Consider the following 24,824-nt stretch of genomic DNA (forward strand, 5'->3'; position numbering starts at 1 on the left):
CGAGATGCTTTGTCAGCAGAAATATCAAGGACGAAACACTGGTTTTTCAACAGGGCAGGAGAATTATATTTACTGCTTCAACTTTTCTCCGGTTTTGTACATCAGACTGCTTTGGAAAGCTGCTTCATTCACCTCTATCATTCGTTACTTCACTCACGGAAACTAATATCAGCACATATCAGTACATAAATTATGCAGCTATCAAAACATATAAACCTCGCAATACCCGACGAGTACAGCCACTATACTACGCTCGCTGATATGCACCGAATGATGCACAAAAACCATCGTGCTCGACAATCCTGGCTATGCTAAAACGTGTACACGTGTATTCATACATTAATCGTACAGCTGTTCACTTACGCCCCTTCTTCTTGTTGGGGACGACCTTGAAACCTGCAGTTGGTTCCTCTTTGGGTGGTCCCTTCTTTGCGACCTCGTTCCATCCACCTGACTTATCACCAGAGAGGCCAGATCCGTTGTTGGCAGGCTCAACAATTCCTTTCTCTGAAAGGCCACGGCGTCGAAGAAATTCAACAGCAAAATCATTTCCATTCATCAGCTTGGAGCTGGCGTAGATACTGTCGGCGATAATGCCAGCCTCGGCTGGGAGTGCCATAAGGGTCACGATAAATTCATCAACTAGATATTATTAGCAGACGACAATAGAATAGGAATAGTCCACATACCATTGATGTCTGAGTTTAGACCGTTCGCCAGAGTAGCCTTCGCCCACTTGACAAACTCCTCCTTAGCTGCATTAGAGCCAGCTGATTCAGTTGCGCTACGTACAGTGGCTGCTGGTCTTGTGACACGGGGTGCAGAAACCGTAGGAACAGTTGCACTGCTCACAGCACGCGTTGGTTGAGGAGAAGATGCAGCAGGTCCGGTTGGGATTCGAACTTTACCGCCGGCCCCAACAGTGGACCAAGGTGAGCCAGCGAGAGGTACAGGCGGGCTGGCTTTACTTGCAAGATCGGCATAGCGCTTCCCGGCAGATACAGCAGGTTGAGCTGCGAGAACTGCAGCAGCAGCTTTCTGCTTCCGCGATTCTTCTTCCCTCTGAATATCTGCCAAAGTCTTCTTAGATGCAGCGGAGGCAGTCGAAACTTGAACCTTAGAGGCAGCAGGCTTTGCCCATGCAGATGGAGCATTAGTAGGGGTAGCAGGCGAACCAGTGTTGCCCCAGGTAGAAGTTGTCGGTAGTCCTGGAGCGGGGGCAGTGGCAACACTGGTAAGCATCTTCAACTCCTGCTCATAGTTTGCGCGGCGCTGAGCTGCAGCAATTTCTTCGGCCTTGGCGGCTTTCTTTGCTTCTGCTTCTTGAATCTCTTTCAGAGATGGACCTCTGGCTGCCTCCGATGGCTCTTTGGCCCATGGTGCGAGAGAAGGTGTGGCGCTAGGGACTTCAGGGGTCTCAGAACGCGATCTGACTTCGACATTTAATGCATCAGGGAGGGTAGAGCGACCACGCTGCGCGGTAGGAGCCGGCAACGGAGTTGTGGACTGAGGTGGTGGAGGGAATGGCATTGGGAAACCTGTGGTTGTAACTTTACCCCATGGTGACTCTGGCTGAGCAGGAGCGACAGGTGATTGCTTGGCCGACTTTGCCTTCTGAACTTGCTCCGTCAGAGACAATGGTTGCTCCTTAGTTTCAGGGACTTCTGGCTCAGGCTCGACATCATTGTGATAAGCTGGCTCCTGCTCTTGATGTTGAGGTGGGGCGATCGGCTCCGAGATGCCATGAGCTTGATTTGCTTCCTCCAACTCGTGTTGAGCTCTCAACTGTTGGAACTCTTGAAGACGAGCATTGAAACCAGAAGGGTCATCTTGTTCCATTCTAGCGGCCTGACGCTGAGCCTCGGAGTTTGGGCCAAAGAGTGATGCTATCTGTTGGGCATGGGTCGATTGCTGTGGGCCAGGTACAGCGGGATTGAAAAGCTGCTGGCGGTCCCGGAGTGACAAACGTGCGAGTTCTTCCTCACGAAAAAAGCTGGATGCAATGCCCTCTGTTGGTGGGGCAGGAAACTGTCTTGGGGGCCCATCGTAGAATCCAGTGACATTCGGCATTGGAGGTTGTGGCATGCCAATAGGAGAGTTCATGCTTCCAAAGCTAGGCTGACTCTGAAGGCTATGAGCGCTGGTTTGGTGATGAAGTCCGCCAATTCCACCCATTTGCATCTGCTTGGCATTGACCTGCTGTTGAGCTAAGAACTCTTTTTGACGAGCCATCAAGAATTGTTCCTCCTGCTTGCGTCGCTCCAAATTATTCTGTTGCTCTGCTGTCAATGTCGTACCAAAGCTTGGGAACGAATTTGCAAATGGCGGTTGAACCGCCCCAGGTTGAGCAGCATTTCCAGGACCAGCTGCGGCAGGAGCAAATGCAGCGCCTTGTGAAGTTGGTGGGCCGTGAGGAATGCCAATCTGAGGGACGAGGAAAGGTTCGCGGGAATTTCCAATACGTCTGATCAACTGACCAAGTGGCTCAAAATCTGTATCCTCAACCTTCTTCACAGAGAGGTCTGCAGTAAAGAACGACGCCTTGTACCAGTCATGCATCTCCAAACCTGACCAAGGACCTTGTACTTTGCCTTGAGGATCAAGATACACCCATCTCATTCTGTCTGGCATTACCATCATGCGCTGCTGCGATGCAGGAAGTTGATTGGAAGCAGAGTCAGATGATGCTTGGGACTGTACATAGTTGGCTTGAGCAGAAGGGGCTTGTGAGAACGATGTAGCCGTTTGGCCCGGGGCGGTCTCGGCAGATGAGAATGGTCCTTGGTTTCTGGCGGCATCGCTGGACGGAAACAGATCTTCGAAAGGATGTCTCACAGTGCGCATTGGACTGTCTGTATCTCTTGGAGGAAACGTGTTTCTGCCAATTGCTCCAAATGCACTGCTTTGGCGCATGTCGCCTCCGTCACCAGAATGCTGCTCGCTGTCCGCATTCTGCATCTGAGCTTGCATGGCTGCGGGGAACAAAGACCCAAGCTTGCTGCTTCCACGCCCAATGGTATTGGTCCCGCTAACGTTACCAGATGGGCCAAACATGCTGTTCATTCCGACACTTGGGGACTGAAGCTCTCCCATTGGGCCAAATACAGAGCTACCGAATGCATTTGATGCAAATGCTTGTCGTTCACGGTCTGGGGTGGAAAGGGGATTGCCACTCGTTGGCCATCCTCCTAACCCTCCAAAGCCACTTGGAAGTCCAGAAAGAGGTGGAAATCCTCTCGTAGCACCAGCACTAGAATTTTGACTCCGATCGCTTCCCTCAAACGTGTTTGTGAATGCTCGAGGTAATCCTCCGTACGTGTTCGGGGCGTGCTCCGGGATACCGCCAAGGCCTTGAACACGACTATGATGAGCAGGCTCGCCATCGAAGCTCGAATCATCCGCATGGTGCTTCTCATCCGGAGGACTACGGTAAGGGTTGGTGTCGGATGGGCTCATGGGCTCATGCTCGTTGTGGCGAGCTGGCGTTTGGTGTGCTTGGCCACGCTGAGCAAAACTTGGCATTTCAGACATTCCGAAATCACTCGAGTTTCCTCGAACTGGAGTGTCTACGCCAGGAGCTCGCTGCTGGGGATTGAATGGTGGGCTCGAATCTTGACCGCCACCCAAGGCAGCACTTCCAGTTGGGGCGTCATCTCCAAAGGGGTCTGTGTCGGTCCGCTGTCTGGTCCTCCATGGCCTGTCTGCAGTTTTCGAAAGATCCTCGGCACTTTCCTTGGGCATCAAGTGTGCTAGGCGACTTTCTCCTCGTCCCAACGCTGGTCGTTTATCCAGTGGAGTTGGGGGATTGGCCGCAGAGCCTCCCAGTGCAAAGCTCCCAAAGTTACCCATTGGAGACATTGCAACATTTGCCGAGGAAGGGCCCCAAGGAGATGCAGGTCCATTCCCAAGTGCACTGCCAGCTGTGTTGCTTCGCATCAAGCCTCCAAAAGGCAAGCCAGGCTTTGAATCCTCGGTGCGATCATCTTGTCCATCCTTTGTGTCATTGAATTTACGACTAAAAAATGGAGAGGGTTCATCTCTAGAAAAGCGACCCGATCCAGAGGGTGATTGCAAGGCACCATCAGTGGTCAATTGTCGTCTCGTACTTGGTCGGCTCGATGCTGGTGAGGAGAGTCCAAATGGTCCAGAGTTTTGTCCGTGAGAGACAGATGTCTTGCGACCATTGGTACCAGTGCCCTGCGCATTCTGATCCTTGTTAGAGTTCTGTGGTGGAGGTTTCAAGGGCGAGTTGACATCGGTAGAAAAAAGCTATAGAATGTCAGCTACACAACAAACTCTCTGAGGAGGTACTGACAGTCTTTTCTGCGTCCGACATTTCCTCAAAGGCAATTGGATGAGAATCTCCATTTCGGTTCCAGCACACTTCCGGTCCATAATTATCTCTGCCATCACCGGTTTTGCCCCATCCGCTGCGACCGTTGGTATTGCTGGAGTTCTCCGGGTCCCAGCCTCCCATGAAGAGGGCTGAGACATCTTTATTCTGTCCAACTTCCTTCCGCGCGGCAGCAATATCGAGTATATCCTGCTTCGAATACCGACCACCTGATGGAGTTGAGTCATAAGGGTTTGATTGTTGCGACAAGCCAGGTGTTTCTGCGCCAGGTGTTTGAGGTGGAGCATCTTGGGTTGGTTGAGTAAAGGGGGCTTGGGAGTTGCGTCGTAGGGTCAAGGTACCATTAGCAGGTCTCTGTTCTCTTCGACTCCTGTAGATTTGTCCAGATTAGAATAGAGCTCCCAGAGATGCAAACACAGGTCGCGAGCTTCTTCAGCGTCCCCCAAGGCTAGGACATATTCGGGAGGCAACGTACCAATCCCCGCTCCCTCGACCGTCACCTCTTCCATTTCGAGTATCACGGCTGGATCCTGCAGCTGCAGATGCAAAGCTTGATGGTAGATGGGAAGGCATGGCTAGAATTGATCGCTAGCAAGATTGATTGTATGGAGCAAATTCTCGATCCTAGGGTCCGAGGATTCGATTCGCGATTCGAAAACGCGAGAATTGAGGTCTTCAATAGTGTGTTTCTGGTTGACAAAGACCGGCGGGCTTGTATCTTACAGCGCGAAGATGATTTTCAGTGAGAGTCACGTAGATTTTGGATCGTTGTAGGTGGGTTTGGGTGTTAAGCTGGGAGCAACAATTTCTGCTTTGCTGTAAAGAAAGTTCGCTGGAGCCGTGGAGCTCATGGAGCGGTCGCTTCGTGGCGCTAAACTTTACCGCGTTAGATCCAAACCCAAATCTACACGTAGGGAGAGAAGGCCAGCGACGCCTCTCTTGTGCCCACGCGACATGTGGGAGTAGATCCAGGCACAATCGAGATATCCATCGATCCTGAATCCGCCTCCGAAGATGGACTGTCACCTATGAATTACTGGGCTTCTCCGCGCTATCTGCACCGCTCCATCTGATTGTATTGCGTTCAATCTCTCGTCAGAGCAACACTTTTCCAGAGTTGCTACGTGTGCGCGGCTATGATCAGAGTGTTGAACATCGGATCACGTTTCGACCCCCATATCACACGTCGAATTGGGCAATGCTCAATGCTTTGCTCGCTATCTACCGGAGCTCCAGTAAGAAGTGCTCCACAGCTGGATAATCGCTATCTGGAAATCTTGCGCACTGGGGAGCAGTGTGCTCTCACATTCAGGCTCACCTGATTTGGGAATTAGTCCACATTTGAGCAACGACGGCACAGCAGGGAATCAAAACTGCTTTTGGGTAGGCAGCAACTGTGTACCCGGAGCATCAGTCAATTTTCAACGGGAACTTATTAATAATGAATATCAGCTATCCGAGTGCCTTCGCATGTTTCTTTTCTCTCGATGATATCGCATCTTGTCATCGACGGGATCGTGCTTGGTACTTTGGAGTGGGAAGCCGATCGATAATAGCTGCTAATTCTCGAGTAAGTGACTTTCTCTGGACAGCTCACCATGTGCCCTCTCGCCCTAGTGTTTGCCCCCAGAGAGTTGTCAGCTTGCCTCCGCCATTTGAAAGGAACCACCTGATTTATCAGTCTTGGCCACCAAACATTGCGTTCAAGTGCGACGGTCGTTATCATGCATGTCAGTATCACAAGTGGCGACTGGCTTGACACCTCAGTACGTGTTTCTTGTGTAAAGTATTCTTGACAAACACAATATCGCACTGTTCAGTATTTCCAATCAATGTGGACCGGCGTTCAAATCACCTCGCACCGGGTGCTGGCACATCCTCTTGCAGCACAGTGTTTGCGAGCTAGTTGCTCCATCTTTTAAAAGCGTACATATATCTATCTACTCATCACCCATCGCCCACCGTCTCCAAGTTTTTCCATTCGAGCAATACTTGCGACCTGGGCCGTTCCACAAAATTTGTGTCTTCGTTACCCAAACCGTTGAAGTGATCAATATCAAACATACACAAGCTTATGGTCGACCCCGCAATCTCCAATAAGAACCATGTCAGGCGCTAGGAATTCCCGCTCTGGTTCCAGGTGTCACGGAAGGAGTAGCAAATCTCACGGCTGTGGTGACTGTCTGGGGGAATTGGGGCGTGGTGGAAGAGACGGGTATGGGAGACGGAGTTTGGGGGGTAGAGGTGGAGAGAACATTGGTTGGGGTCGTCAAGGCGCGGTTCGTCTTGATGATCCCCCCCTTCGACGTTCACAGGATGAGAATGATGATGTTTTGGGGTCGTCAAGAGCAATGGGCAGGATGGGTGGATTGGGAAGCCAAGATGGAATTAACCCATTGGGCAGACGAGGAGGCATTGATCCATTCGGAGGGTTGAGTGGAATGGGTGCATTAGGAGGAATGGGTGGGCTGGGCGGGATGGGTGGAGGAGATATCCTCAGCTACCCGATGATGGGCCAAACCCCCCTCGCCTCTGCTCGAGCTACAATGTTCAACAATCAACAGCCCTTCGCAGCCAATCCCATGCTAGGACTTCACCAGCGGAATCTGCTCCGTCCAGAACTGAGTATGGGCAGTCCTTTACAAGATCGCTTCATGGAAGAAAGACAAGGTCTAATGAACCCTCTTGGCCTCGGCATCAGATCACCGTCTCTCAGATCAGGTGGTAGTTTGGACATGCGTGCCGTGGATCGGCCAAGCATGCCTTATGGGCCATTCCAAGGCAGTCTGATGCAGCTACAGAACCAGTATCCGAACTATCGTCCTCCTTATGTTGAGGATTATGAAGGGAGTGAGATAGAAGCTGAAGTGGCGGCTCATCACGCTGCCATGCAGATGCAGATGATGAATGGAGTTGGCGGAAACCCTTTTTTCTATGACGATGGCCAATATGGAGATCATTTTGGTGGGATGGGGCCTGTGATGACTGGAGGAATGGGAGGAGGCATGATGCCTGGTGTAGGGGGTGGTATGATGGGAGGCATACCTAGACCATGAGCAGGTTTGGGGAGATCTACACTAGTTCCCTATCATTGCCAAAAGTCTTGGGCGACATAATCAAGCCATTTATGTGGTTACAGCCTTCCCCGACGTTGTTATCAGCATATTGAATATCTCTTCATAAACAGACCTGCCTGCCTAGGACCTTCATACCCTACCTCTCAATAGACTTAAATCGCAATCTTCTCGTGCGTTCTCTCGTCACTTAACAGTCCAGAGGCTACTTTACGATGAGGCTGGAAATGGCTGGCTTGCTGACAGTGTCTTGCCCTAAAGCTGGATAATAATCTGCTGGGCTCTTCAAGCGTACCGACTGCAATGCTAGCCATGCACTTCCAGGTTCTGTATTGACAGCAGGACAGTTCAACCCTGGCTCCAATAGTGTTCGCTGGGTCGGCCGTCAGGCTCAAAGAGTTTCAACATATTTAAGTAATGGATGCTGATTTATAGAAGTTGATTGGATCCCTAGATCTCCGCCAAATAACATTAAGATCAAGGGGAGTGACTTGTCCAACTCACTCCTCTGAAATGATTGAGCTGACCAGCCTTGAGTTGTGAATAAAGATCTAGACGCAATGTGGACTAACCACCATGTGACAGCGCCAGGGAGAAATAAATTTGGACAACTTAAGAGTCGAAAATGATACCGAATTTTTGGCTAACCGTTCTTGGCTGCTTCGCTTGAAGGACAAGCAGGAGGTAGAGAAGCCAATACTGTGAGAAACAGAAACCGAGTCTTTCAGGCAAGCCAAAGACAAAATAACTAGTTTGAGTGGAACTGATTGAAGAGACCTTAATACCAATATGGGATGAAGTACATCGATTCTTGATACCCTCTTGCGCTCTTGGATGTACTTGCTCTGGTCATAGGACGCTTTCGCCACAAAACAAGAACAGAGAAAACCGCTCTACAGTAACTCAACATGTTTTGTGTCATTAGTCATCACAATGTCTACGACTGTTGGAGAGCCATCACAAGGCCATCCTTTCCGTTACTCTATGACGATAACAGAAGACTCGGATCTTAAAGACAACACATCTTCAGACTGCTGTTCGGGGATAAGTTACTATCCCTACTCAGAATGCATGCGCCACGGGCTTGGCCACCGCTATTTCTACCCAGCACAGCCCTACAAGTTCGTCGAGAGGCTCCACCAACGACGGTTATTGGGCTTGGGAGGTATTGTACCGAAGATGCAAGAAAGAACAAGAACACCTCGGCGGGGCCGGTACTGTACCTGACCTGGATTGAGTTGGTTCGCAATCATTCACTACGACGTCAGAATGCTGTGCATAGAATGCTCGTGGAAGCTCAGCCATCCCGGAGCCAGAGCGCACAGCACAGCACAGCACAGCACAGCACAGGCATCGCCTTGCCTCGCGTCCCTCCCGCGGCGTTGGCTGCTGCTCGACTCGCTCGACAACCATCCCGTCACAGCCACTTCTGCGCAACTGAACGCTTACCTAGGTACCTGGTGGTACTGCCGCATCATGCGCTCCCCCGCGGGTCACGGCCCAACTGTCATTCAGGCCGCATTGTGATTCGAGAGCGTCTGGTGTGTAGGTGAGCGTTCGCAGGGCCGTGGGGTCTGGTTGGTGCAAAAGAAGCTCTGTATCGCCCTCAGCCTACCACGTCTGTTGCTCCCTCTCCCGGCCTGCTCCCAGCTTCGTTCATCCCATTCCCCGCTCAAAGCTAAGCACGTACTCGTAAGTCAGCTCGGCCACCTTTGTATTCACTCGTTGGATATTCACTGAGGTGAGGTGAGGCGCTGGTGGAGGGGCAAGCGTCCCGTCATCCAGGCCCTCTACCTGCTTATTTAAAGACCCCTCACCCGCCCCTCCTCGATTCTTCTTTCTTTCGCAACCCCGCAAGTTCAGCTCTTCCTTCAATTCCTCGTCACATCCGATACTTTGCGGATCTTGTCGCAGATACAGACATTATGTCCAACTCAGATTATTACGGTGGAGGTGGCGGTGGTCACCAAGGAGGCTATCAACAGCACCAAAATTACAATCAGCCCCCGCAACAGCAATATCCTCCTCAACCCAACTACAATCAGCCGCAAAACTACAACCAGCCTCAAGGCCAGTACCCTCCTCAGCCCAACTACTCGACTCCTCCTCCTCAACACCAAGGCTATGGCGGTCCTCCCCCTTCGCACTCTCCATATCCACAACAGCAGCCCGGCCAACTCTATCAGCCTCAGCCACACTACGGCGGCGGTCCCTCTCCATCACATTCGCCAGCTCCCTATCCTCAAGCCGGTCCTCCATATCCTTCATCGCATTCCCCCCAGCCCCAATACGGTGACAACAGACAACAAGTGCAACGCGGTGCGCCAGGCGAGCAGATCGGTCCAAACGGCGAGCGAGGATTCGGAGCTACACTGATCGGATCGGCCGGAGGCGGCTTCCTTGCCCATCAAGTGGGAGGAGGAGTCTTGGGCACAATGGTCGGCGGTATCGTTGGCGCAATTGGTGCAAACGCATTAGAGGGCAAGCACAAGAAAAAGAAGAAGGAGAAGAAGGACAAGAAACACAAGCACTCATCCTCTGGGTACGGCGGCAGTAGCTATGGTGGCAGCAGCTATGGCGGAAGTGCAGTTGGCGGATTATATCCACAGGCGCATGGACACCATGGACATCACAGACATCATTCGAGATCTAGAAGTCGTGGTGGTGGATCGAGTTCTTCATCCAGTTCAAGTGATAGCGACTAGAAGGTTTTTTGGAACGATGGTTACGATAGCTGGGAACTGGCGCATTGGACATGGATCATGATTTTCTTTTGGATGATGGCAAGACCTATGGTTTTTGGAAGCCTCTTTATTTTACGTTTCGCAATTGCGCGCCGAGATCTCTACTTTTTCCAGTCCGGTATTTAGGACTTCATGAATGACGAGACTTCAAAATGGATCGTTTTATTTCCAATGATCCGCAAATGGCTATGATACTAGCATTGGTTTCACTCCGTGAATTTGAATGTGATGTTGTTTTGGCATTTCAATATTTGTTTACATTCGCACACTGCTTCCTGCCGTGAAACGTGACTCGTTTGCAATAGGTACTTACCAGGGTACGAAATCCCCGCAGCTTTGGAAGCTGTCAGGAGAGTGTTCCTTAAAGCCATCTTAACGAGTTGCCTCGGCCTCTACTAGACTATATTGAATGGAGAGATTGGACCATATACCTTTCGATGTGTCATCCACAACAATCCTCGGTTTCTATCGCTTCAACTCGTCCGAGAGCCTCGCCTGAGAACTCGCCTATCACCAAGGTGTGCTGCAGAAGTACCGCATGCCCAGCCCAGCAGCGCCAAAATTCCACCACCCATCCACTTTTGACGGATTCGGTTCTCCGCCCTTTTCGCCCTTCCATTGACGATGTCGCAGAAATGAACTGTTGAGTCAGGAATCGCGATAAGAAATATGGAGGAGTCACAGTTTTGCTAATATATATCTTCATCCAAGCCCATTGATCTTCTCATTTCTTCATCTCCATCATTGTTCTTATTCTCAAGTCTTGGCATCTTTGACCATTGAGTCACTACCTTTCTCAACCTTCTACTCCTATTATACTTATTCCACATCTTATTCCACATGCAGTTACCATCTTCAATTGAAAGCAGAATGGGCGATATTTCTCTCGAGCAATGTCCAACGTATGAGCGCACTCCGTTCGGGAAGGAGATGCTGAAGCATTTCTCATTCGATCCTTCGTATAAGAATCTCAATCATGGTACTTCACCAACCTAACCATCACCTCCTAGCCTACTATATCTTAATGCATGTCAGGTTCTTTTGGTACATTCCCTCTTCCAGTTCGGAACAAACAGCGAGAGTACCAAGATCTGTGTGAAGCTGCTCCTGATCCATTCATTCGCTACACCTACCCTAAGCTATCTGACGAAGCTCGAGGAGCTGTGGCCAAGATCCTGAACTGCCCGACTGATACTGTTGTATTCGTGCCTAATGCTACGACTGGTGTCAATACCGTTCTTCGAAACATTGTGTGGAACCAAGATGGGAAGGATGAGATTTTGTACTTCAAGTATGTCGATGCTCTCATTTAACGAGATAATAAGGCTCAACATCAGCAGACACATCTATGGAGCTTGCCTCAAAACTGTCGAGTACGTCTGTGAAGCAAATCACAATATCGTCAATCCTCGAGAGATAATCGTCAAGTACCCGATGGAAGATGCAGACCTCCTCGCCCTCTTCAAAGATGCCATCAAAGCCTCCCGAGCTGAAGGCAAGCGACCCCGTCTAGCAATCTACGACGTCGTATCCTCTCTCCCTGGTCTCCGAATGCCGTTTGAAGATCTTACAGCCGCCTGCAAAGAAGAAGGAATCCTGTCCCTTGTCGACGGTGCCCATGGGATCGGACATGTGCATCTCGACCTGACGACTCTCGACCCAGATTTCCTGGTTACCAATGCCCACAAATGGCTCTTCGTTCCACGAGGCTGTGCAGTCTTCTACGTTCCGTTCAAGAACCAGCCGCTGATGCGGTCTTCTCTCCCCACTTCCCACGGCTTCGTGCCCAAGACCAATACCGCTGCACTGATGCCTCTCCCTCCACCCACGAAGAGCGAGTTCGTGAACCAATTCGAGTTCATCGGAACGATTGACAACACGAACTATCTCGTAGCAGGTGAGGCCATCAAATGGCGGGAAGAAGTCTGTGGTGGTGAGAAAGCTATCATCGAGTATAACACGAAATTGGCACGAGAAGGGGGCGCAATGGTAGCGAAGATCCTGGGGACGAAAGTCCTCGACAACGCATCACACAGCTTAACAAACTGCTGTCTTGTCAATGTCCTCCTACCCTTGGCAGTCAACGGTGGAGATCTTACTGGAACAGTAACTATCAAGCCAGAGCATATTGTGAAGACGACACAGTGGCTGCAGAGGACGCTGATTGATGAGCACAAGACTTTCTTGGCGATTTGGTTCTTTCAGGGTCAATTCTGGGCGAGATTGAGTGGGCAGATTTATCTAGAGATGGAGGACTTTGTATGGGCTGGTGAGACGCTGAAAAAGATTTGTGAGGGAGTTGCGAAGCAGCAGTTCTGAGCAGGAAGAAGGACGAGACACGTGACATGGATTTGTTGACTTGAATGAAAAAGCTTCCCGATTAGCCGCTAAGAACCTTTTCTCTTCTGCTTGAAATAAAGATTGGCCATGACAACTGACCAGAAGTCCTTTTCATCCAAGACATCAACATCTCGTTTTCATAGTGTCCTGAAGTTGGACGAGGGTGATTTACATACCTAGGTAACTACGGTCAAATTTGCCGAAGACCCCACAGCGTCCCGTGTCAACCTCATCCTCCCGTCAGCATCAAGCGCCGTAATCTTATCAACAATTCCAGAAAAGCAGCCTTAAAACTCAAATCTAAGGTATTTCCGATTTTCCGAATTCTCATGCATGCGGCACAGAAGTTTTATTTTCGTGTCCTGTGAAATCGCCTTGGAGTGGTGCCACTTCAACCGCTGCATACAGTCGAACTCTCACCATTGACTGCCTCACAATTCTAGTGCGGTGTCGTCGGTCCAAATCAGATGGCTCCTCCTCGATATCCCCAATCCTTATTCGTCTATTATTTCCTGCACTCCATTGATGACTTTGATCAGTTTCTGCTCGAGCGGCATGCTCACAGTTTCATAGCTTTGAAGGCTCGGGCCCAGCCTCACTCGCAGTATTCCGCAATGTAGTCCACGCGCTAGATCACGCCAAACATCCAGTTAGCCTCCTCCAACCGCGCCAAAGACCCAAAGACTTCACAGACCTGCGACTAGAAATCTCCGGTCCAACGCCTCCTCCATTTGTATTGGTCCAACAGCGTCGATCCGTGTTCTGTTTCCATCCCCGAAACGTCAAACCAGACCACTTCAAAGAGCCAAAATAGTAAGAACACTCGCAGAAGCGGCAGGGCCTGGCCCGATATGCGGCCCCCACCCTCCTTGCTCTGCAGAAGGCGTCTGACTTCACCAGATGGCCGCGCATGATTTCCACACTTCGGGTCTTGATGGCTTTGAGGCTTTCTTCCTGTTGGTCGAAATCAAGCCGTGTCAGATAAGTGTCGGAGAGATCGTGAGAAGCTAGGGGGTTTTTTCGAGATGGCTGATTTGCGAGACTGCTTCGATGGCTGCTATGATGGGTATCACATCGGAGACCGAGCCGAATGGCGTCGATGATGGCGTTGATGCTAGGTACAGTCTGCTACGCTGGTCTGGACCTGGGCGAAGTACACTACCCAACCTCAACCGCCGTGAAGTCTGAATAAGTAGTGTGAGAGGAAGTCCGCTCCAGTCTTTTCTCCTCTTCCCTTTCCTTCGCTTCGTAGAGAGTTCTCGTTCTGTATTACTGTTTTGTTTCACGTTTCAAGCTCTTAGCTGGACACTGTTTCTTCTTTTCTTCATTGTAGATTCAAGACATTATATCTCTTTTTCTTATATGCAAATTACTTCCAAAATGTTTCGCGGAAGCAGCAGATCTCGTGGAGAAGCTCCTGTAGCAGTCACTCAACAAGAGTTCCCAGCGCCTCGGGAGAGCTCTAACTGGCGGCCAGCTCTGCGCAGAATCAAGAGAGGACTTTTCCCCAAATCTAGTGTTCAAGAGAAGACGGACATTGGCAAGCCAGAACGAACCGATTCACCAAAGAGTCAGACCCTCGTTGAGATCCACCAACAGCGGTTGAATGAGCGGAACACAAGACCAAGTACCGCAAACCAACCCGAAATATCAAGAGGATATTCACAGTCAAATGCCTATCAACCCGATGTCCTCCGAAAGCAACGTCCTGTTCCAATGGGCCCGAGAGAGCCGAATGAACCCTCGAAATTCAACTTCGTCAAGCGATCGTTATCGAGATCGAACTCTAAACGGAGATCAATACAGGAGCCTCGTGAGCCGATCTTCGTTATGCGCGATATTAAGAGAGACCAAGTCGAGATCATATCAGCCGGCCCTCCCAGCTCCAGCACCGCCGCGTACGTCCCTCGACATGCAGCAGCAGACTTTCAGAAAATCAGTAGCAATCAGAGCCAGCAGCCTCAAAACAGTTCTATCCCACGGAAACCTGTCCCAGGACAAATACAAGCTCCCGAAAAGGCAGCCTACCAACCCAAGCACGCAGCATCCGATTTCTCCAAGCTAAAACTCCCCTTCACACTCGACTCGAACGGTCTCGCACAACACCCTTCCGATCAAAACATGAGTACAGTCCACAACCCTTCTCGCATGTCCGATGCCGATCTCGACGACTACCAAAGCTTCCTCAAAGCATCTCGCCTCGCCGCAGCAGGGAACTATAATTCCTACGGCGTCATCTCATCCAGCAACTTCACACCCAAGACATCACAGCTGATGCAAGAGATTATTTCGAATCAACAGTCTCTGGAAAGAGAGCGGGAACGAGAACGCGCCTATGCTATGTCGCAGCGCTCGGTGGCATCGAAGCAGGGGAGTAAAGCGGGCAGTATATTCGACCGGATGGCGGAGTACGTGAGGCCTGGGAGGACGGGGAGTATCAGGTCACAGAGGACGGGTTTTACCAGTATAGATGATAAGGGGAGTTTAAGGAGTAGTATAATTGGTGATGACGAGAGCAGGAGGGGTGGAGGTCGGTGGAGGAGAGTTGGGGGAAGTATTAGGAGGAGTTTTTTAAGGGATAGGGACAGAGATGGGGTCGATATTGAAGTGGATGAGAAAGAGGGCGGTGATTTGAGGGGTAGGAAGAGGAGGAGTAGGATTATGCCTCTTTCGGGAGGGTTGAAGAGGTTTAATCAGGCGGTTGCAAATGGCGGGTATTGATCCTGTCGAAAGCGAGCATGCGTCGGAACTCAGCACACGATGATTATGACTTAATGACAGTCCTTATTTCGATCCTAGCCCGCTCCTTCTTCCGTGCCTTTATGCTCTCGCAAATATCGCTCGTAAATTAGTACCATAATGAAACGCAGGAGAATTGAATTGGTGAAGTGGTGTACTTCATTGTTTATGTTGGGTCCCAGCTCAAGCGAGCCCTTGAGGCGAGAAGGGTCGGTTGCCAGAAGGCAGAAATCCTCGACCCACACGACATGTTCATCATGCCCGCATTTGTCTTCATAAAAGTATTTATTTTGGATTTAAAAAGAACTAACATAAGCTTTGCTTCAGAACTTCACTCTAGCATCTATCCACCTCCTGGTTCGTTGAATTCTTCGCGTTGGTCAAGCCGTATAAAGCAGAAAACGGATCATCCGTTGAATTATTCTGTCTGTGGTATTCCATTCCGTTGGCAACAGCAACAGCTTTTGCTTCTCCAAAGACAGCCGCAATCCATGCGATGGTCACATCGATTCCAGCAGATACTCCAGAAGATGTCCCTGTATCGTGGATTAGATGGATGTACATTACTCTGGAGGAACTTGTGAAAGTCCGAGATTTCATGAAAACACTTACAAATGTTTCCATCTTGTACCCATCTAGCTTGCGCAACCCATTTAACTTTTGGGCCCCAAGGAGTAGTAGTTGCCCAAGCTAGTTTATTCGTAGTTGCACACTTCCCATCCAATACACCCGCCCTCGCAACAACACCAGCACCGGTACAGACACTGATCAGATACTTGACGGCAGGATAACGGTCCTTGATGAAGGCAATTGTAGTATCTAATCCCGTTCCCGGTGCTCTTGTTCCCAAACCTCCAGGGATAATCAAGACATCAAGTGGTGGTGCTGTAGCGAATGTGTGGCTTGGAAGAATTGTCTCTCCAAACGTAGCACCGACAGAGCTATTAGTCCAAGAGACTTTATTGGTCGATACGGGATCGAGTGTGTCGGCGATGACTGTGAGATTTATTTTGGTTGTAAACGCAAGGACGTTCAGTGCGTCTAGGGGACCGAAAACATCGAGGGCTTGGAAGCCAGGGAAGACTATCATGCCGAATGCGTAGGGCAATGTGGAATCTTATTCCATAGTGAGTGGCCATATTTTAAGGGGGCTCAAATTCTCATAAGCTACTTACTTGTGACATTTTGGCAAAGTGAAGTGCTGGCCAAGCCAAGCAGGCATATAAGTTTACTGACAGAGAACATGACCGCTAGGAAGATCTTGCTGAAGCAACAAAGCTATGATTTTCACCTTCCGCCGTCCAAACATCTCTTATATACCTTAAATAAACACTCATATTAAACCCCACTATTCCCATGTGGTCGTATTAAGGTTCCATCCAAACATGCACATCTAATATGGAAGAAACAGTTACCCGAGCGGGCCAATAAACGTTCCCTAAACACTCATGAAAGATTCAGCTGACTACTGGTGGAATTGAATGAAAATGATCTCAAATCTGATCCACGCACGCAGCCGTATGATGGGCTTGCTGTAGGTGGATATTGAGGGGAATTGAGCAAATTTTTGGCGTGGTTGGCTGTCAGCTTGCAGGCATTCTCGGAAGCCAAGAAAATGTTAATTTGTTCGGGACAGAGACCATGCTTTGCCGTCGGTGCGGATTGTTTCAACTGAAGACGGGTACATCTTCCCCAATGGAAGCTGCGTGGTATATCTGAAGACGGAGTGACGGATTGGGTGGCTAGGAAACATTTATTCATGCGGGGTAACCTTAGGCGTTGATAGGAGTATGCGTTTGCGACTTCGATCTCGTCGAAATTTTGAACAGAAGGACACGGATCACGGCACTGGGAAAAGGGTCTGCATTCTGGTCAGACAAACTATCGCGGAAGATAGTTCTCTACCATCTCGTGATCTTGGACGATAGGTTGGTGCCAAAAGCACACAGCACACCATGCCAATCAAGTATAGCGACGGTGGATAGTGGGAACAAAGGACTGTTCTTCGTGAACCTATATTCAGTTTGTCTTATCGTCACATTTTCTGTGTTTTGGTGGTAACAAGGGATATTGTAAGGTATGTTTACAACAATTGTTGCGTCGCTTAGTGCCTGTTTTCCTGTTTCCCTAACACCACAATGAAGCACCCCCCTTCAAGAGGCAAGAAAGGTGTCAGCATATATGTTGCTCCAGCCTGCGCAAGGGGACATATCTGATCTACCACCAATGATCATCTCGGCTGGAGCAGGGCAATCGTTCAGAAATGAAGTTGATGCATTTGCTTCGAAGGTGCGGGAATGTGGCGTTAGGACCGAGTGACATGTCTAGCCCGGAGTTTATAAGTTATTGAATTTCGTATTTCATATGATGCTGAAATGAATAAATCTTGCCACAAGAATACTGACTTTTTATAGGGCATGTATTTGATGCTCTTGCCCCCCAGTCCAAGTGTCGGTCGCAGCCACGAAGCTGATATGGATTAGTTCAGGCTGATTATCAAGTAATTGATGCTGTACTAGGGCTTGTTGCGGAGGGTGAATCGGATTTGCGAATGCACGTTGAGTTTTTCCACTGATATACTGGTTGCAGCTCTGGAGCTATTCCAGTGATCGAATAAACCAAGGTTGACTCAAAAGGAGTGGAGCAGCAGACGTTTAATCCTGAGATTTCCCGACTCAAGAAGCAGTAAGCGTACTTTATGGCTCCGAGATTTCACTATTCACACAGTCTCGCGTGTGCCTGTGTTCCCTGATTGACCTATTTTCTCTTAGTGGCTGTTAGGAAGGGAGCCGAGGAAATTGGTGGCGACCTTGACAGCTTCTCCAACGAAGCTTGCAAACGTAACATCGTGCAATCGAGTTTCAGAATCACAACTGCCGAAATACTTCTTTTCATGATGTCTTATATTGTCGGTGATAAGATTTGTAACATATTGTCAATCAAATTTTCGAGATCTTCGTCAAGTGACGTCGGTAAGATATTGGTCGTAGTGACGTAACGACTTTACAGGCATTGCAAGCAATAAGTACCTATGAAAGAGGGATTCTTCATCTAAACAATTAATTCAAATTTGTTTTTATCGTACCTTGATAATTTTATCACACAAAAAAAAGCAATATCACTTATTTTCAAAATGGCATTGAGTCAAGCAGCAGCCCTTGTGGAAAAGGCCGTCGGCCATGGTGACAACGCCACCACAGCTCAGGATATCACGAACCCAGGGAGAGACAGGGCGAAATATGCTGATCCTAGTGGCGAGATGATGAAGGCTCTTGTATGGAACGGAAAGAATACCGTCAACATTGGTATTTTATTTTGACCTCAATTGACGAATGATGCTCACGTTTTGAATTAGAGGACGTCCCCAAGCCAAGAGTTGTGGAAGACCGTGATGTTATTCTCAAGATCACGGGATCGACTGTCTGCGGAAGTGATTTGCATCTTCTGCATGGAAGTGTTGTGCAGATGGAGAAGGGGGACATTCTTGGTCACGAGTTTTGCGGCATCGTAGATTCGATGGGTCCTGCTGTGAAGGGATTGAAGAAGGGAGATCGTGTTGTGGCTTCATTCCAGATTGCATGTGGTGATGTGAGCTCTCAATTCCCAGTTTCGAGATGATTTATTTGCTGACTGAGGGAGTGCTTCTTCTGTAAGCAGAAACTGTCTTCTCAATGCGAGAAGACAAATTCAAATTCGATGGAGAATGGGATGGTAAGAGAAGCATTGGACTTGGAAGAGTTTGTACTAACTATCGACAGTACGGCGGACGAACAGCTGGAATGTTTGGCTACTCCCATTTCACTGGCGGATTTGTGAGTAGTTGTGTTCTTGTCTCAACAGGTTGACTCGTTGCTTACATGTCAAACAGGCTGGAGGACAAGCTGAATATACTCGGGTTCCATATGGAGATGTAAACCTCCTCAAGCTTCCAGACAGTGTCCCTGATGAGAAGGGACTGTATCTTTCCGATGTTCTTGCAACATCCTGGAACTGTGTGGTCGACACTCGCATTGACCCCAACGACACCGTCGCAATCTGGGGAGCTGGTATGTTTCCTCTCGCAGTGAAAAGTTTTAAAGCTAACCGCTACAGGTCCGATCGGTCAAATGTGTGCCGAATTTGCATTTATGAATGGTGCTGGTCGAGTTATCATGATTGACAGCAACTGGAGGCTCGACTACGTCAAGTCCAAGTATCCAAAAGTGGAACTCATCGACTACAGCACTCTTCCAAAGGGACAGACCGTATATTCGAAATTACGAGAACTGTGTCCACGTGGTCCAGATGTAGCTCTGGAGTGTGTAGCAGGTGAATATGCCAAAGGATGGGCTCACTACTTCGAACTCCAGCTTGGGTTGGAAACAGATACATCGGAGATTATTAATGAGATGATTACATCTGTCCGCAATTACGGAAGATGTGGTGTCACTGGCGTTTATGTTGGCTATGTAAGTGTCGAACTCTCTCAAGAAGAACGAAAAATCATGACTGACTGAGTCAAGACAAATCACTTCAACATTGGGTCACTGATGGAGCGTGGTATCCGTCTGATTGGTAATGGACAAGCCCCAGTGCACCTGTATTGGGAGAAACTTTGCAAAATGATCGAAAGTGGCGAGATCGATCCACTGAAGATGGTTACTCATCGTATTTCACTGGACGAACTTGATGATGTCTACTACAAGTTCGAGAAGAAGGAAGATGGCATGCAGAAAATCTTCGTCGAGACGAAGTTCTCTGCACCTGCGGCACCTGGAAGTCCTGCCCTGACAACTTACCGGAAGTAAATCTGATCATGGGCGGTTCTTGAGATTACTGGGCTATATATCTAGTATAATATGAGTGCGGTAGCCGACATGACACTTTTCTGTCTAATGATTGCGAAGCATATTTGAACTTATCATCGCTGGGCACAGTCCGTGACGTGTATCGATTCCTCTGACGTGACGAAGCGAGTTTTGTTCTGAGATTGAAATGTCATGTCTCACACCAGATCTCAGATCCTCTGCAAGTAGATCGATGATGTCTCGATCTACCAAGAGCTGAAATGAGGTGAGAAAGGTATTTTGAACGAGCCGTTCCGTCTCGTTAAATATTACCAACTGCGTCCGCCAAATGGTCACAACCCGCCTTTTTACACTTTGACGAGGTGGATTCCGACCCCAAGATATGACTGCTTTGGCGGTTGCACACCCGAGACAGCCATTGAGGCGCTCCCAAGACGGCGGCTAAACTCCTTTGCACCATGAACCCTTGGTTCGACCTGCAGAGTTGGGGCACGATGGTGTATGGGGAAGAGTTCTTGTGGAGTTTGAACGCGGATGCGAAGGCGAGCAAAGCCAAATTGGTTGTATTGGGCTATGCTGCCGAGTTATGCTGCATGCACATGCAGGTCATCTCTTGGGTCTACGCCCACGTTGGTGCTGGAGATGCGATCCGAAACTGGACGAGCCCACATATTGGTTCCATACTTTGATGAACTGGAGGCTGGTGCACGCCTGAATTTGGATCGATGGAAGGCTGCTCGCGAGCTGCGACATGTGTGAGGCGTTGGCCGAGACTCGATAGACGAGACCCATAGCAGAGAAATGGGGGCCGTGCTGAGCGAAATCGAGGTTGATCAGACAAGTAAATAATACAAGCACTTTCTTCCTCCTTCAATCCCGGGAGCTGGAATTCTTACTATGTTCTGGGGTACTTTCCGTCTCTGATATACATACAAAAATGTATTCTCCTCAACCACCCCAGGGAGATATGCAATCTAATAAGCAAGATTGGCAGGAACTATCAGCAGTGAGTAAATATTCGTGCTTGCTTTGAAGCTATGTCTGACATCCGCTTAGAAATGTTACGGGGAAGAGCATAGTTGCTCGCATGTGCAAGTCATCATCTGCTCTTGCTCGCCTCACCTCGTCCACGCAAAGAACATTCTTATCATCAATCCACATAGTTCTCCCGACGCTGGAGCTTATCTCTCTTTGCCAACTCTGAAGTCTATACTATCAAATATCCTCTCAGAATCGACTCACTCAGCAATTTCGTACATCCCCACCCAATCAAGCCCATATCTCGCAGCATTTCAGCTCGCACAAGCGCACTTACAGACTCTCAACCTTCCATCACGAGCTGGCAGATATATCTCGAACCCATTTAAGATACCAGGCCTGCTGAATCGGATGCGGATCAATGTGCAGGGCTTGCTGAGTGTGAGATTGTTTTTCAATATCTGGTGCGTTGTGATCTGGGTGCTGATTAGGCGGTTCCTGGAGATCTTCGGAATAAGAATTGGAGGGTCCAAAGATACATGAAGAGAAGAGAAATAACCTTGTAATGTGGAGAAAAGCTATGGATATCTTCAGAGAAGAAAGAAAAGTTGTTAGACACTTTCTGCAAGGGGCGTTAGTACCCGGTGTGTGGCTTCAGAGGAGAAGAGGGGACAGCTTACTACTACTGCAGATTTAAAGAGGCAAGAGCACCGGCAGAGACGATGTCCTAGTTGTATATTAGTTTTCAAATTGGAGGTATACTGCATCACGCACACCGAAATTATCCAGCGAAGTGGTGATTTGCTTTTCTAATTCGCTACTCGCTGTCGTGTCCGAGGGAATTCAGAAACTTGGCCTCTTGAGGAGGCAATATGAATCAACCGCTGTGCATGCAGAGTGAACACAGTATGCCGAACCCGCTGCGAATGACCAACTCCAGCTGCCTGACCCCATGGTATCATACTCCAACATTTATACAGTTATGCCCGGAACCTTCCATGTCGACACTCTCATATTATTCACCAGAATCTATCGTTCAGACTCCACCTTGAGCTTGCCATTTAACCACTTCCTAACTTGAGCACAGTCCCAACGTTTGTCTCGATCCTCACACAGCATCGCCTTAATACCTTCGGCCAGTGAATGATGTTCAAAGTGTATTGGATAATCTCCATTTCGCAGGTTGCTCAATACGTGCTGGCGCTCCGTTCTTGTGCCGAATTTGTAGACCATCTCGAATGTGATCACGCCAAAACTATATACGTCGAGTTTGGGGCAGATTGGACGCTCCTTTGGTACTTTTGGAGGACAGTAAAACTTTGTTCCGACCTGCTGGGATGCAACGGTAGAGAACGGAAATGGCTCCAGAGCTGCCTTCTTCCGAGATGGTGTTGCCAGAGGATCCTGGTCAACAATTTTTAGGTCGTGTATCAAGCCAAAATCACCAATATGTGGGCAGACAAAGACTGGCTGTCCCAAGGTGCCACACTCCTTGCAGTCTGAGATGTTGATGAACTGGTGGCGCTCAGGCTCATTTGGTTCGAGGATAGAAAGAAATATGTTAGGAGGCTTGAGATCACGGTGGATGAAGCCTTTTCGATGAAGATACTCTGTGCCGTCAAGAATAGCGAGAAGAAGACGGATCGTCGGTAGTGTATGAAAGCAGTGACGAGGCGAGGCTTCTCCAGAAATCTTCTCTGCACCTGAGCCCCAGATGAAATCGTCCAGAGACAATGGATATGGAAACATGGAGATGTGCAGCACCAAATCCTTCTCAATTCCGCTGTAGATGGTGACCTCATTTGGGATTTCACTTCTCGGGATTTCTTCTGTGCTGTCGCTAATTCAAGGAGTTCGGCGTCAGTAATCGTTTCCAGGTAGATGTCAACAAATAAATTCAGACAAGGAAGTCGTCTGGAAGGCGAGGCATAATACCTGAACTCTGCGGAGCGACCCGGAAAAAAAAAGGAAATGGAGAATAAACTCACTTTTGTCCATCGCTGTCCTCATCATCGCTATCAATTTCTCCTGGTTGGCGAAAGGCGCTTTTATATCCTGGAGTAGGCTTCGATGAATCGGAGGCTTCGAAGATGATGTAGTTATTACTCTCCTCGGCAGCAGTGGAACTTGCTCGTTGTCGCTCTCTCCTGATTTCTTTAAAGAGGCTCCGCTCCAAGCCGAGCTGTATACTGTGCGCACCTTGCGTGATGGGTTCCATGGAGTCTGGGCGAGGATCGGAATCAGTGTCTGAACCGGAATCGGATTCATCATCGTCAGTACGGGTCGTGCTTGTGCGAACACGTTCCTCGACCCAGGTATGATAATATCTAACGATATTATGGTGATCCAGCTGCGCCAAAGATCTCGCTTCGGTAAGCACTTGGTCTACCTTTGCCCTACCAGCAGCGCCCAGGAATTTTTCGGCCGGGACAACTATTTGCTTGACGGCATATGATCTATTATCGAGGTAGTATTTTGCTAGATAGACACTCCCGAAGCCTCCGCTGCCAAGCTTCAATAACCTAGAAATGGGATGTAAGCATAATGCCTCAAAGATACTCGGCGTGCCTCCAATCTCACAACAATTCCAATAAAAGACCAAACTGGCAATGCTATGAGCATGTGAAGAGATCCATCTCATAGCCGGGCTCGGGCAAAGGGGACCAGATCCGACGAGTCACATCTTCTTGACGTCGCAATAACTCTGGTCCCACCCGTAGCGGGAGAGTGAAATTCGGAGGATATATTGATTTGCTAGATAGTAGATGATTGCTTACTGCTGGTAATCTTTGCCATAGCGTGATTCTGAGACAGGCCCTGACGTACTTCCGGCGGGATACAACAAGGAGAAGGGGGACTGGCCACCAGTCTGACGACGATCTGAAAGGGCCATCCTAAGGTCTTGACGCACAAGTGCATTCGAATAGTCTTGCGACTGTTCAAGTTGAGACGAACTAGGGACGAATGGAAGAGATTGAGTGTCAACAAAGGATATAATTGGTACACCAGAGATGTCGGAGGTTTTCCTTGTTGCAATGTTGCTGATAGCAGTGTCAAAAGACGTGAGATACGACTGCAGTTCGGGAATATGTTGACCGACGAACTCTTCAGGCAGCATGCCAGCCCTTGCTAGATCTCTCTGCACATCGGAAAAGATTATTTTAGCCAGAGCACATACTTCAGGATGCTCTTCGGATAGGTGGTCGGCAGGACGACGTTGTTTGTTGATGAACACTGCAGCTTGTTTCTTACACCTCGCCTCAATGAGCGCGAGGTAAAAGAAAGTTGTATGCTGTGACGGTTGTAGGGTTTGCCTTGACAGATCAGAAGCCATGATACGTGCCAGAGCACCAACATCGCCCATTGAATCATGGTTGTCTGTACTTTCGAAGCCGTCCTGATTCTGGCTATCATGAGATTCATCACGTGAGCCGCCAAAACCCTCTGCAGAGGAGTCAACGCTCAAATCTTCCGATGATGCCCAGAACCTTGAAGCCATATTGAGATTTGGCCAGGATGAAATACCCTGTTGCCTCTTGCTGCCGAAGGCTAGGTAGACATGAAATAAGCAGAAATTTGGGGAAGAGCCCGTATAAAAGGAAAGTGAGTCTCAATTGACAATTAAGAAAACGGTGTTCTGTTTGTAGAGCAGCATGTCTCCTGGCGACTTGTCAATCGAAGGGCTGAGAATGAATGACTAAAAGGGCTAAAAGCATAGGTAAGATTGGATTGAGGATGCCGGCGTGGAGGTGGACATCTGGATGCCCTGGCTTCTATGGTCTTCGAATTGATGTCTTGGCTTGGACTG

At 49.0% G+C, this 24,824-nt stretch overlaps 8 protein-coding genes across 8 annotated transcripts; 5 read left to right on the plus strand and 3 right to left on the minus strand.

Annotated features, from left to right (window-relative positions):
* Window positions 1-99: 99 nt before the first annotated feature.
* ONS95_011142 (uncharacterized protein) lies at window positions 100-5,295 on the minus strand. Its single transcript, XM_058504741.1, has 4 exons — window positions 4,830-5,295; window positions 4,316-4,724; window positions 690-4,269; window positions 100-642 (listed from the first exon to the last, which is right to left on the minus strand). The coding sequence occupies exons 1-4, from the start codon at window positions 4,925-4,927 to the stop codon at window positions 356-358; spliced, it is 4,374 nt and encodes a 1,457-aa protein (XP_058359297.1). The 5' UTR covers window positions 4,928-5,295; the 3' UTR covers window positions 100-355.
* Window positions 5,291-8,771, plus strand: ONS95_011143 (uncharacterized protein). Its single transcript, XM_058504742.1, has one exon. It carries the CDS (start codon window positions 6,460-6,462, stop codon window positions 7,408-7,410), a length of 951 nt encoding a protein of 316 aa, XP_058359298.1. The 5' UTR covers window positions 5,291-6,459; the 3' UTR covers window positions 7,411-8,771.
* Window positions 8,755-10,501, plus strand: ONS95_011144 (uncharacterized protein). The gene has a single exon (XM_058504743.1). It carries the CDS (start codon window positions 9,354-9,356, stop codon window positions 10,131-10,133), a length of 780 nt encoding a protein of 259 aa, XP_058359299.1. The 5' UTR covers window positions 8,755-9,353; the 3' UTR covers window positions 10,134-10,501.
* Window positions 10,502-11,012: 511 nt separating this feature from the next.
* Window positions 11,013-12,491, plus strand: ONS95_011145 (uncharacterized protein; the record flags this gene model as incomplete). Its single annotated transcript, XM_058504744.1, has 3 exons — window positions 11,013-11,151; window positions 11,208-11,463; window positions 11,513-12,491. The coding sequence occupies 3 exons, from the start codon at window positions 11,013-11,015 to the stop codon at window positions 12,489-12,491; spliced, it is 1,374 nt and encodes a 457-aa protein (XP_058359300.1).
* Window positions 12,492-13,892: 1,401 nt separating this feature from the next.
* On the plus strand, window positions 13,893-15,233 carry ONS95_011146 (uncharacterized protein; the record flags this gene model as incomplete). The annotated part of the gene is made up of 1 exon (XM_058504745.1): window positions 13,893-15,233. One exon carries the CDS (start codon window positions 13,893-13,895, stop codon window positions 15,231-15,233), a length of 1,341 nt encoding a protein of 446 aa, XP_058359301.1.
* A 354-nt stretch (window positions 15,234-15,587) lies between these two features.
* ONS95_011147 (uncharacterized protein) lies at window positions 15,588-16,496 on the minus strand (the record flags this gene model as incomplete). Its single annotated transcript, XM_058504746.1, has 3 exons — window positions 15,588-15,787; window positions 15,864-16,367; window positions 16,427-16,496. The coding sequence occupies 3 exons, from the start codon at window positions 16,494-16,496 to the stop codon at window positions 15,588-15,590; spliced, it is 774 nt and encodes a 257-aa protein (XP_058359302.1).
* Window positions 16,497-18,316: 1,820 nt separating this feature from the next.
* On the plus strand, window positions 18,317-20,073 carry ONS95_011148 (uncharacterized protein). Its single transcript, XM_058504747.1, has 7 exons — window positions 18,317-18,556; window positions 18,607-18,839; window positions 18,891-18,962; window positions 19,010-19,063; window positions 19,120-19,297; window positions 19,344-19,699; window positions 19,754-20,073. The coding sequence occupies exons 1-7, from the start codon at window positions 18,385-18,387 to the stop codon at window positions 20,036-20,038; spliced, it is 1,350 nt and encodes a 449-aa protein (XP_058359303.1). The 5' UTR covers window positions 18,317-18,384; the 3' UTR covers window positions 20,039-20,073.
* Window positions 20,074-21,696: 1,623 nt separating this feature from the next.
* ONS95_011149 (uncharacterized protein) lies at window positions 21,697-24,783 on the minus strand. The gene is made up of 2 exons (XM_058504748.1): window positions 23,005-24,783; window positions 21,697-22,856 (listed from the first exon to the last, which is right to left on the minus strand). Exons 1-2 carry the CDS (start codon window positions 23,655-23,657, stop codon window positions 22,046-22,048), a joined length of 1,464 nt encoding a protein of 487 aa, XP_058359304.1. The 5' UTR covers window positions 23,658-24,783; the 3' UTR covers window positions 21,697-22,045.
* Window positions 24,784-24,824: the final 41 nt, after the last annotated feature.

Source organism: Cadophora gregata (genome assembly GCF_030347475.1).
Source record: "Cadophora gregata isolate MNR1 chromosome Unknown scaffold_5, whole genome shotgun sequence".
NCBI classification, from domain to species: Eukaryota; Fungi; Ascomycota; class Leotiomycetes; order Helotiales; family Ploettnerulaceae; genus Cadophora; species Cadophora gregata.

What these genes read in the sequence shown, in the direction of transcription:
- ONS95_011148 (XM_058504747.1), top strand. Translation starts at nt 18,385, where the DNA reads ATGGCATTGAGTCAAGCAGCAGCCCTTGTGGAAAAGGCCGTCGGCCAT. An exon ending in CCCATTTCACTGGCGGATTT is followed by an intron (nt 19,064 to 19,119) that starts GTGAGTAGTTGT and finishes CATGTCAAACAG; the next exon opens with GCTGGAGGACAAGCTGAATA. An exon ending in CGTCGCAATCTGGGGAGCTG is followed by an intron (nt 19,298 to 19,343) that starts GTATGTTTCCTC and finishes TAACCGCTACAG; the next exon opens with GTCCGATCGGTCAAATGTGT.
- ONS95_011142 (XM_058504741.1), bottom strand. Translation starts at nt 4,927, where the DNA reads ATGCCTTCCCATCTACCATCAAGCTTTGCATCTGCAGCTGCAGGATCC. An exon ending in TGTCGGACGCAGAAAAGACT is followed by an intron (nt 4,270 to 4,315) that starts GTCAGTACCTCC and finishes GACATTCTATAG; the next exon opens with CTTTTTTCTACCGATGTCAA. An exon ending in TCTAAACTCAGACATCAATG is followed by an intron (nt 643 to 689) that starts GTATGTGGACTA and finishes AATAATATCTAG; the next exon opens with TTGATGAATTTATCGTGACC.
- ONS95_011143 (XM_058504742.1), top strand. Translation starts at nt 6,460, where the DNA reads ATGTCAGGCGCTAGGAATTCCCGCTCTGGTTCCAGGTGTCACGGAAGG.
- ONS95_011144 (XM_058504743.1), top strand. Translation starts at nt 9,354, where the DNA reads ATGTCCAACTCAGATTATTACGGTGGAGGTGGCGGTGGTCACCAAGGA.
- ONS95_011149 (XM_058504748.1), bottom strand. Translation starts at nt 23,657, where the DNA reads ATGAGATGGATCTCTTCACATGCTCATAGCATTGCCAGTTTGGTCTTT. An exon ending in GAGGACAGCGATGGACAAAA is followed by an intron (nt 22,857 to 23,004) that starts GTGAGTTTATTC and finishes TCCTTGAATTAG; the next exon opens with CGACAGCACAGAAGAAATCC.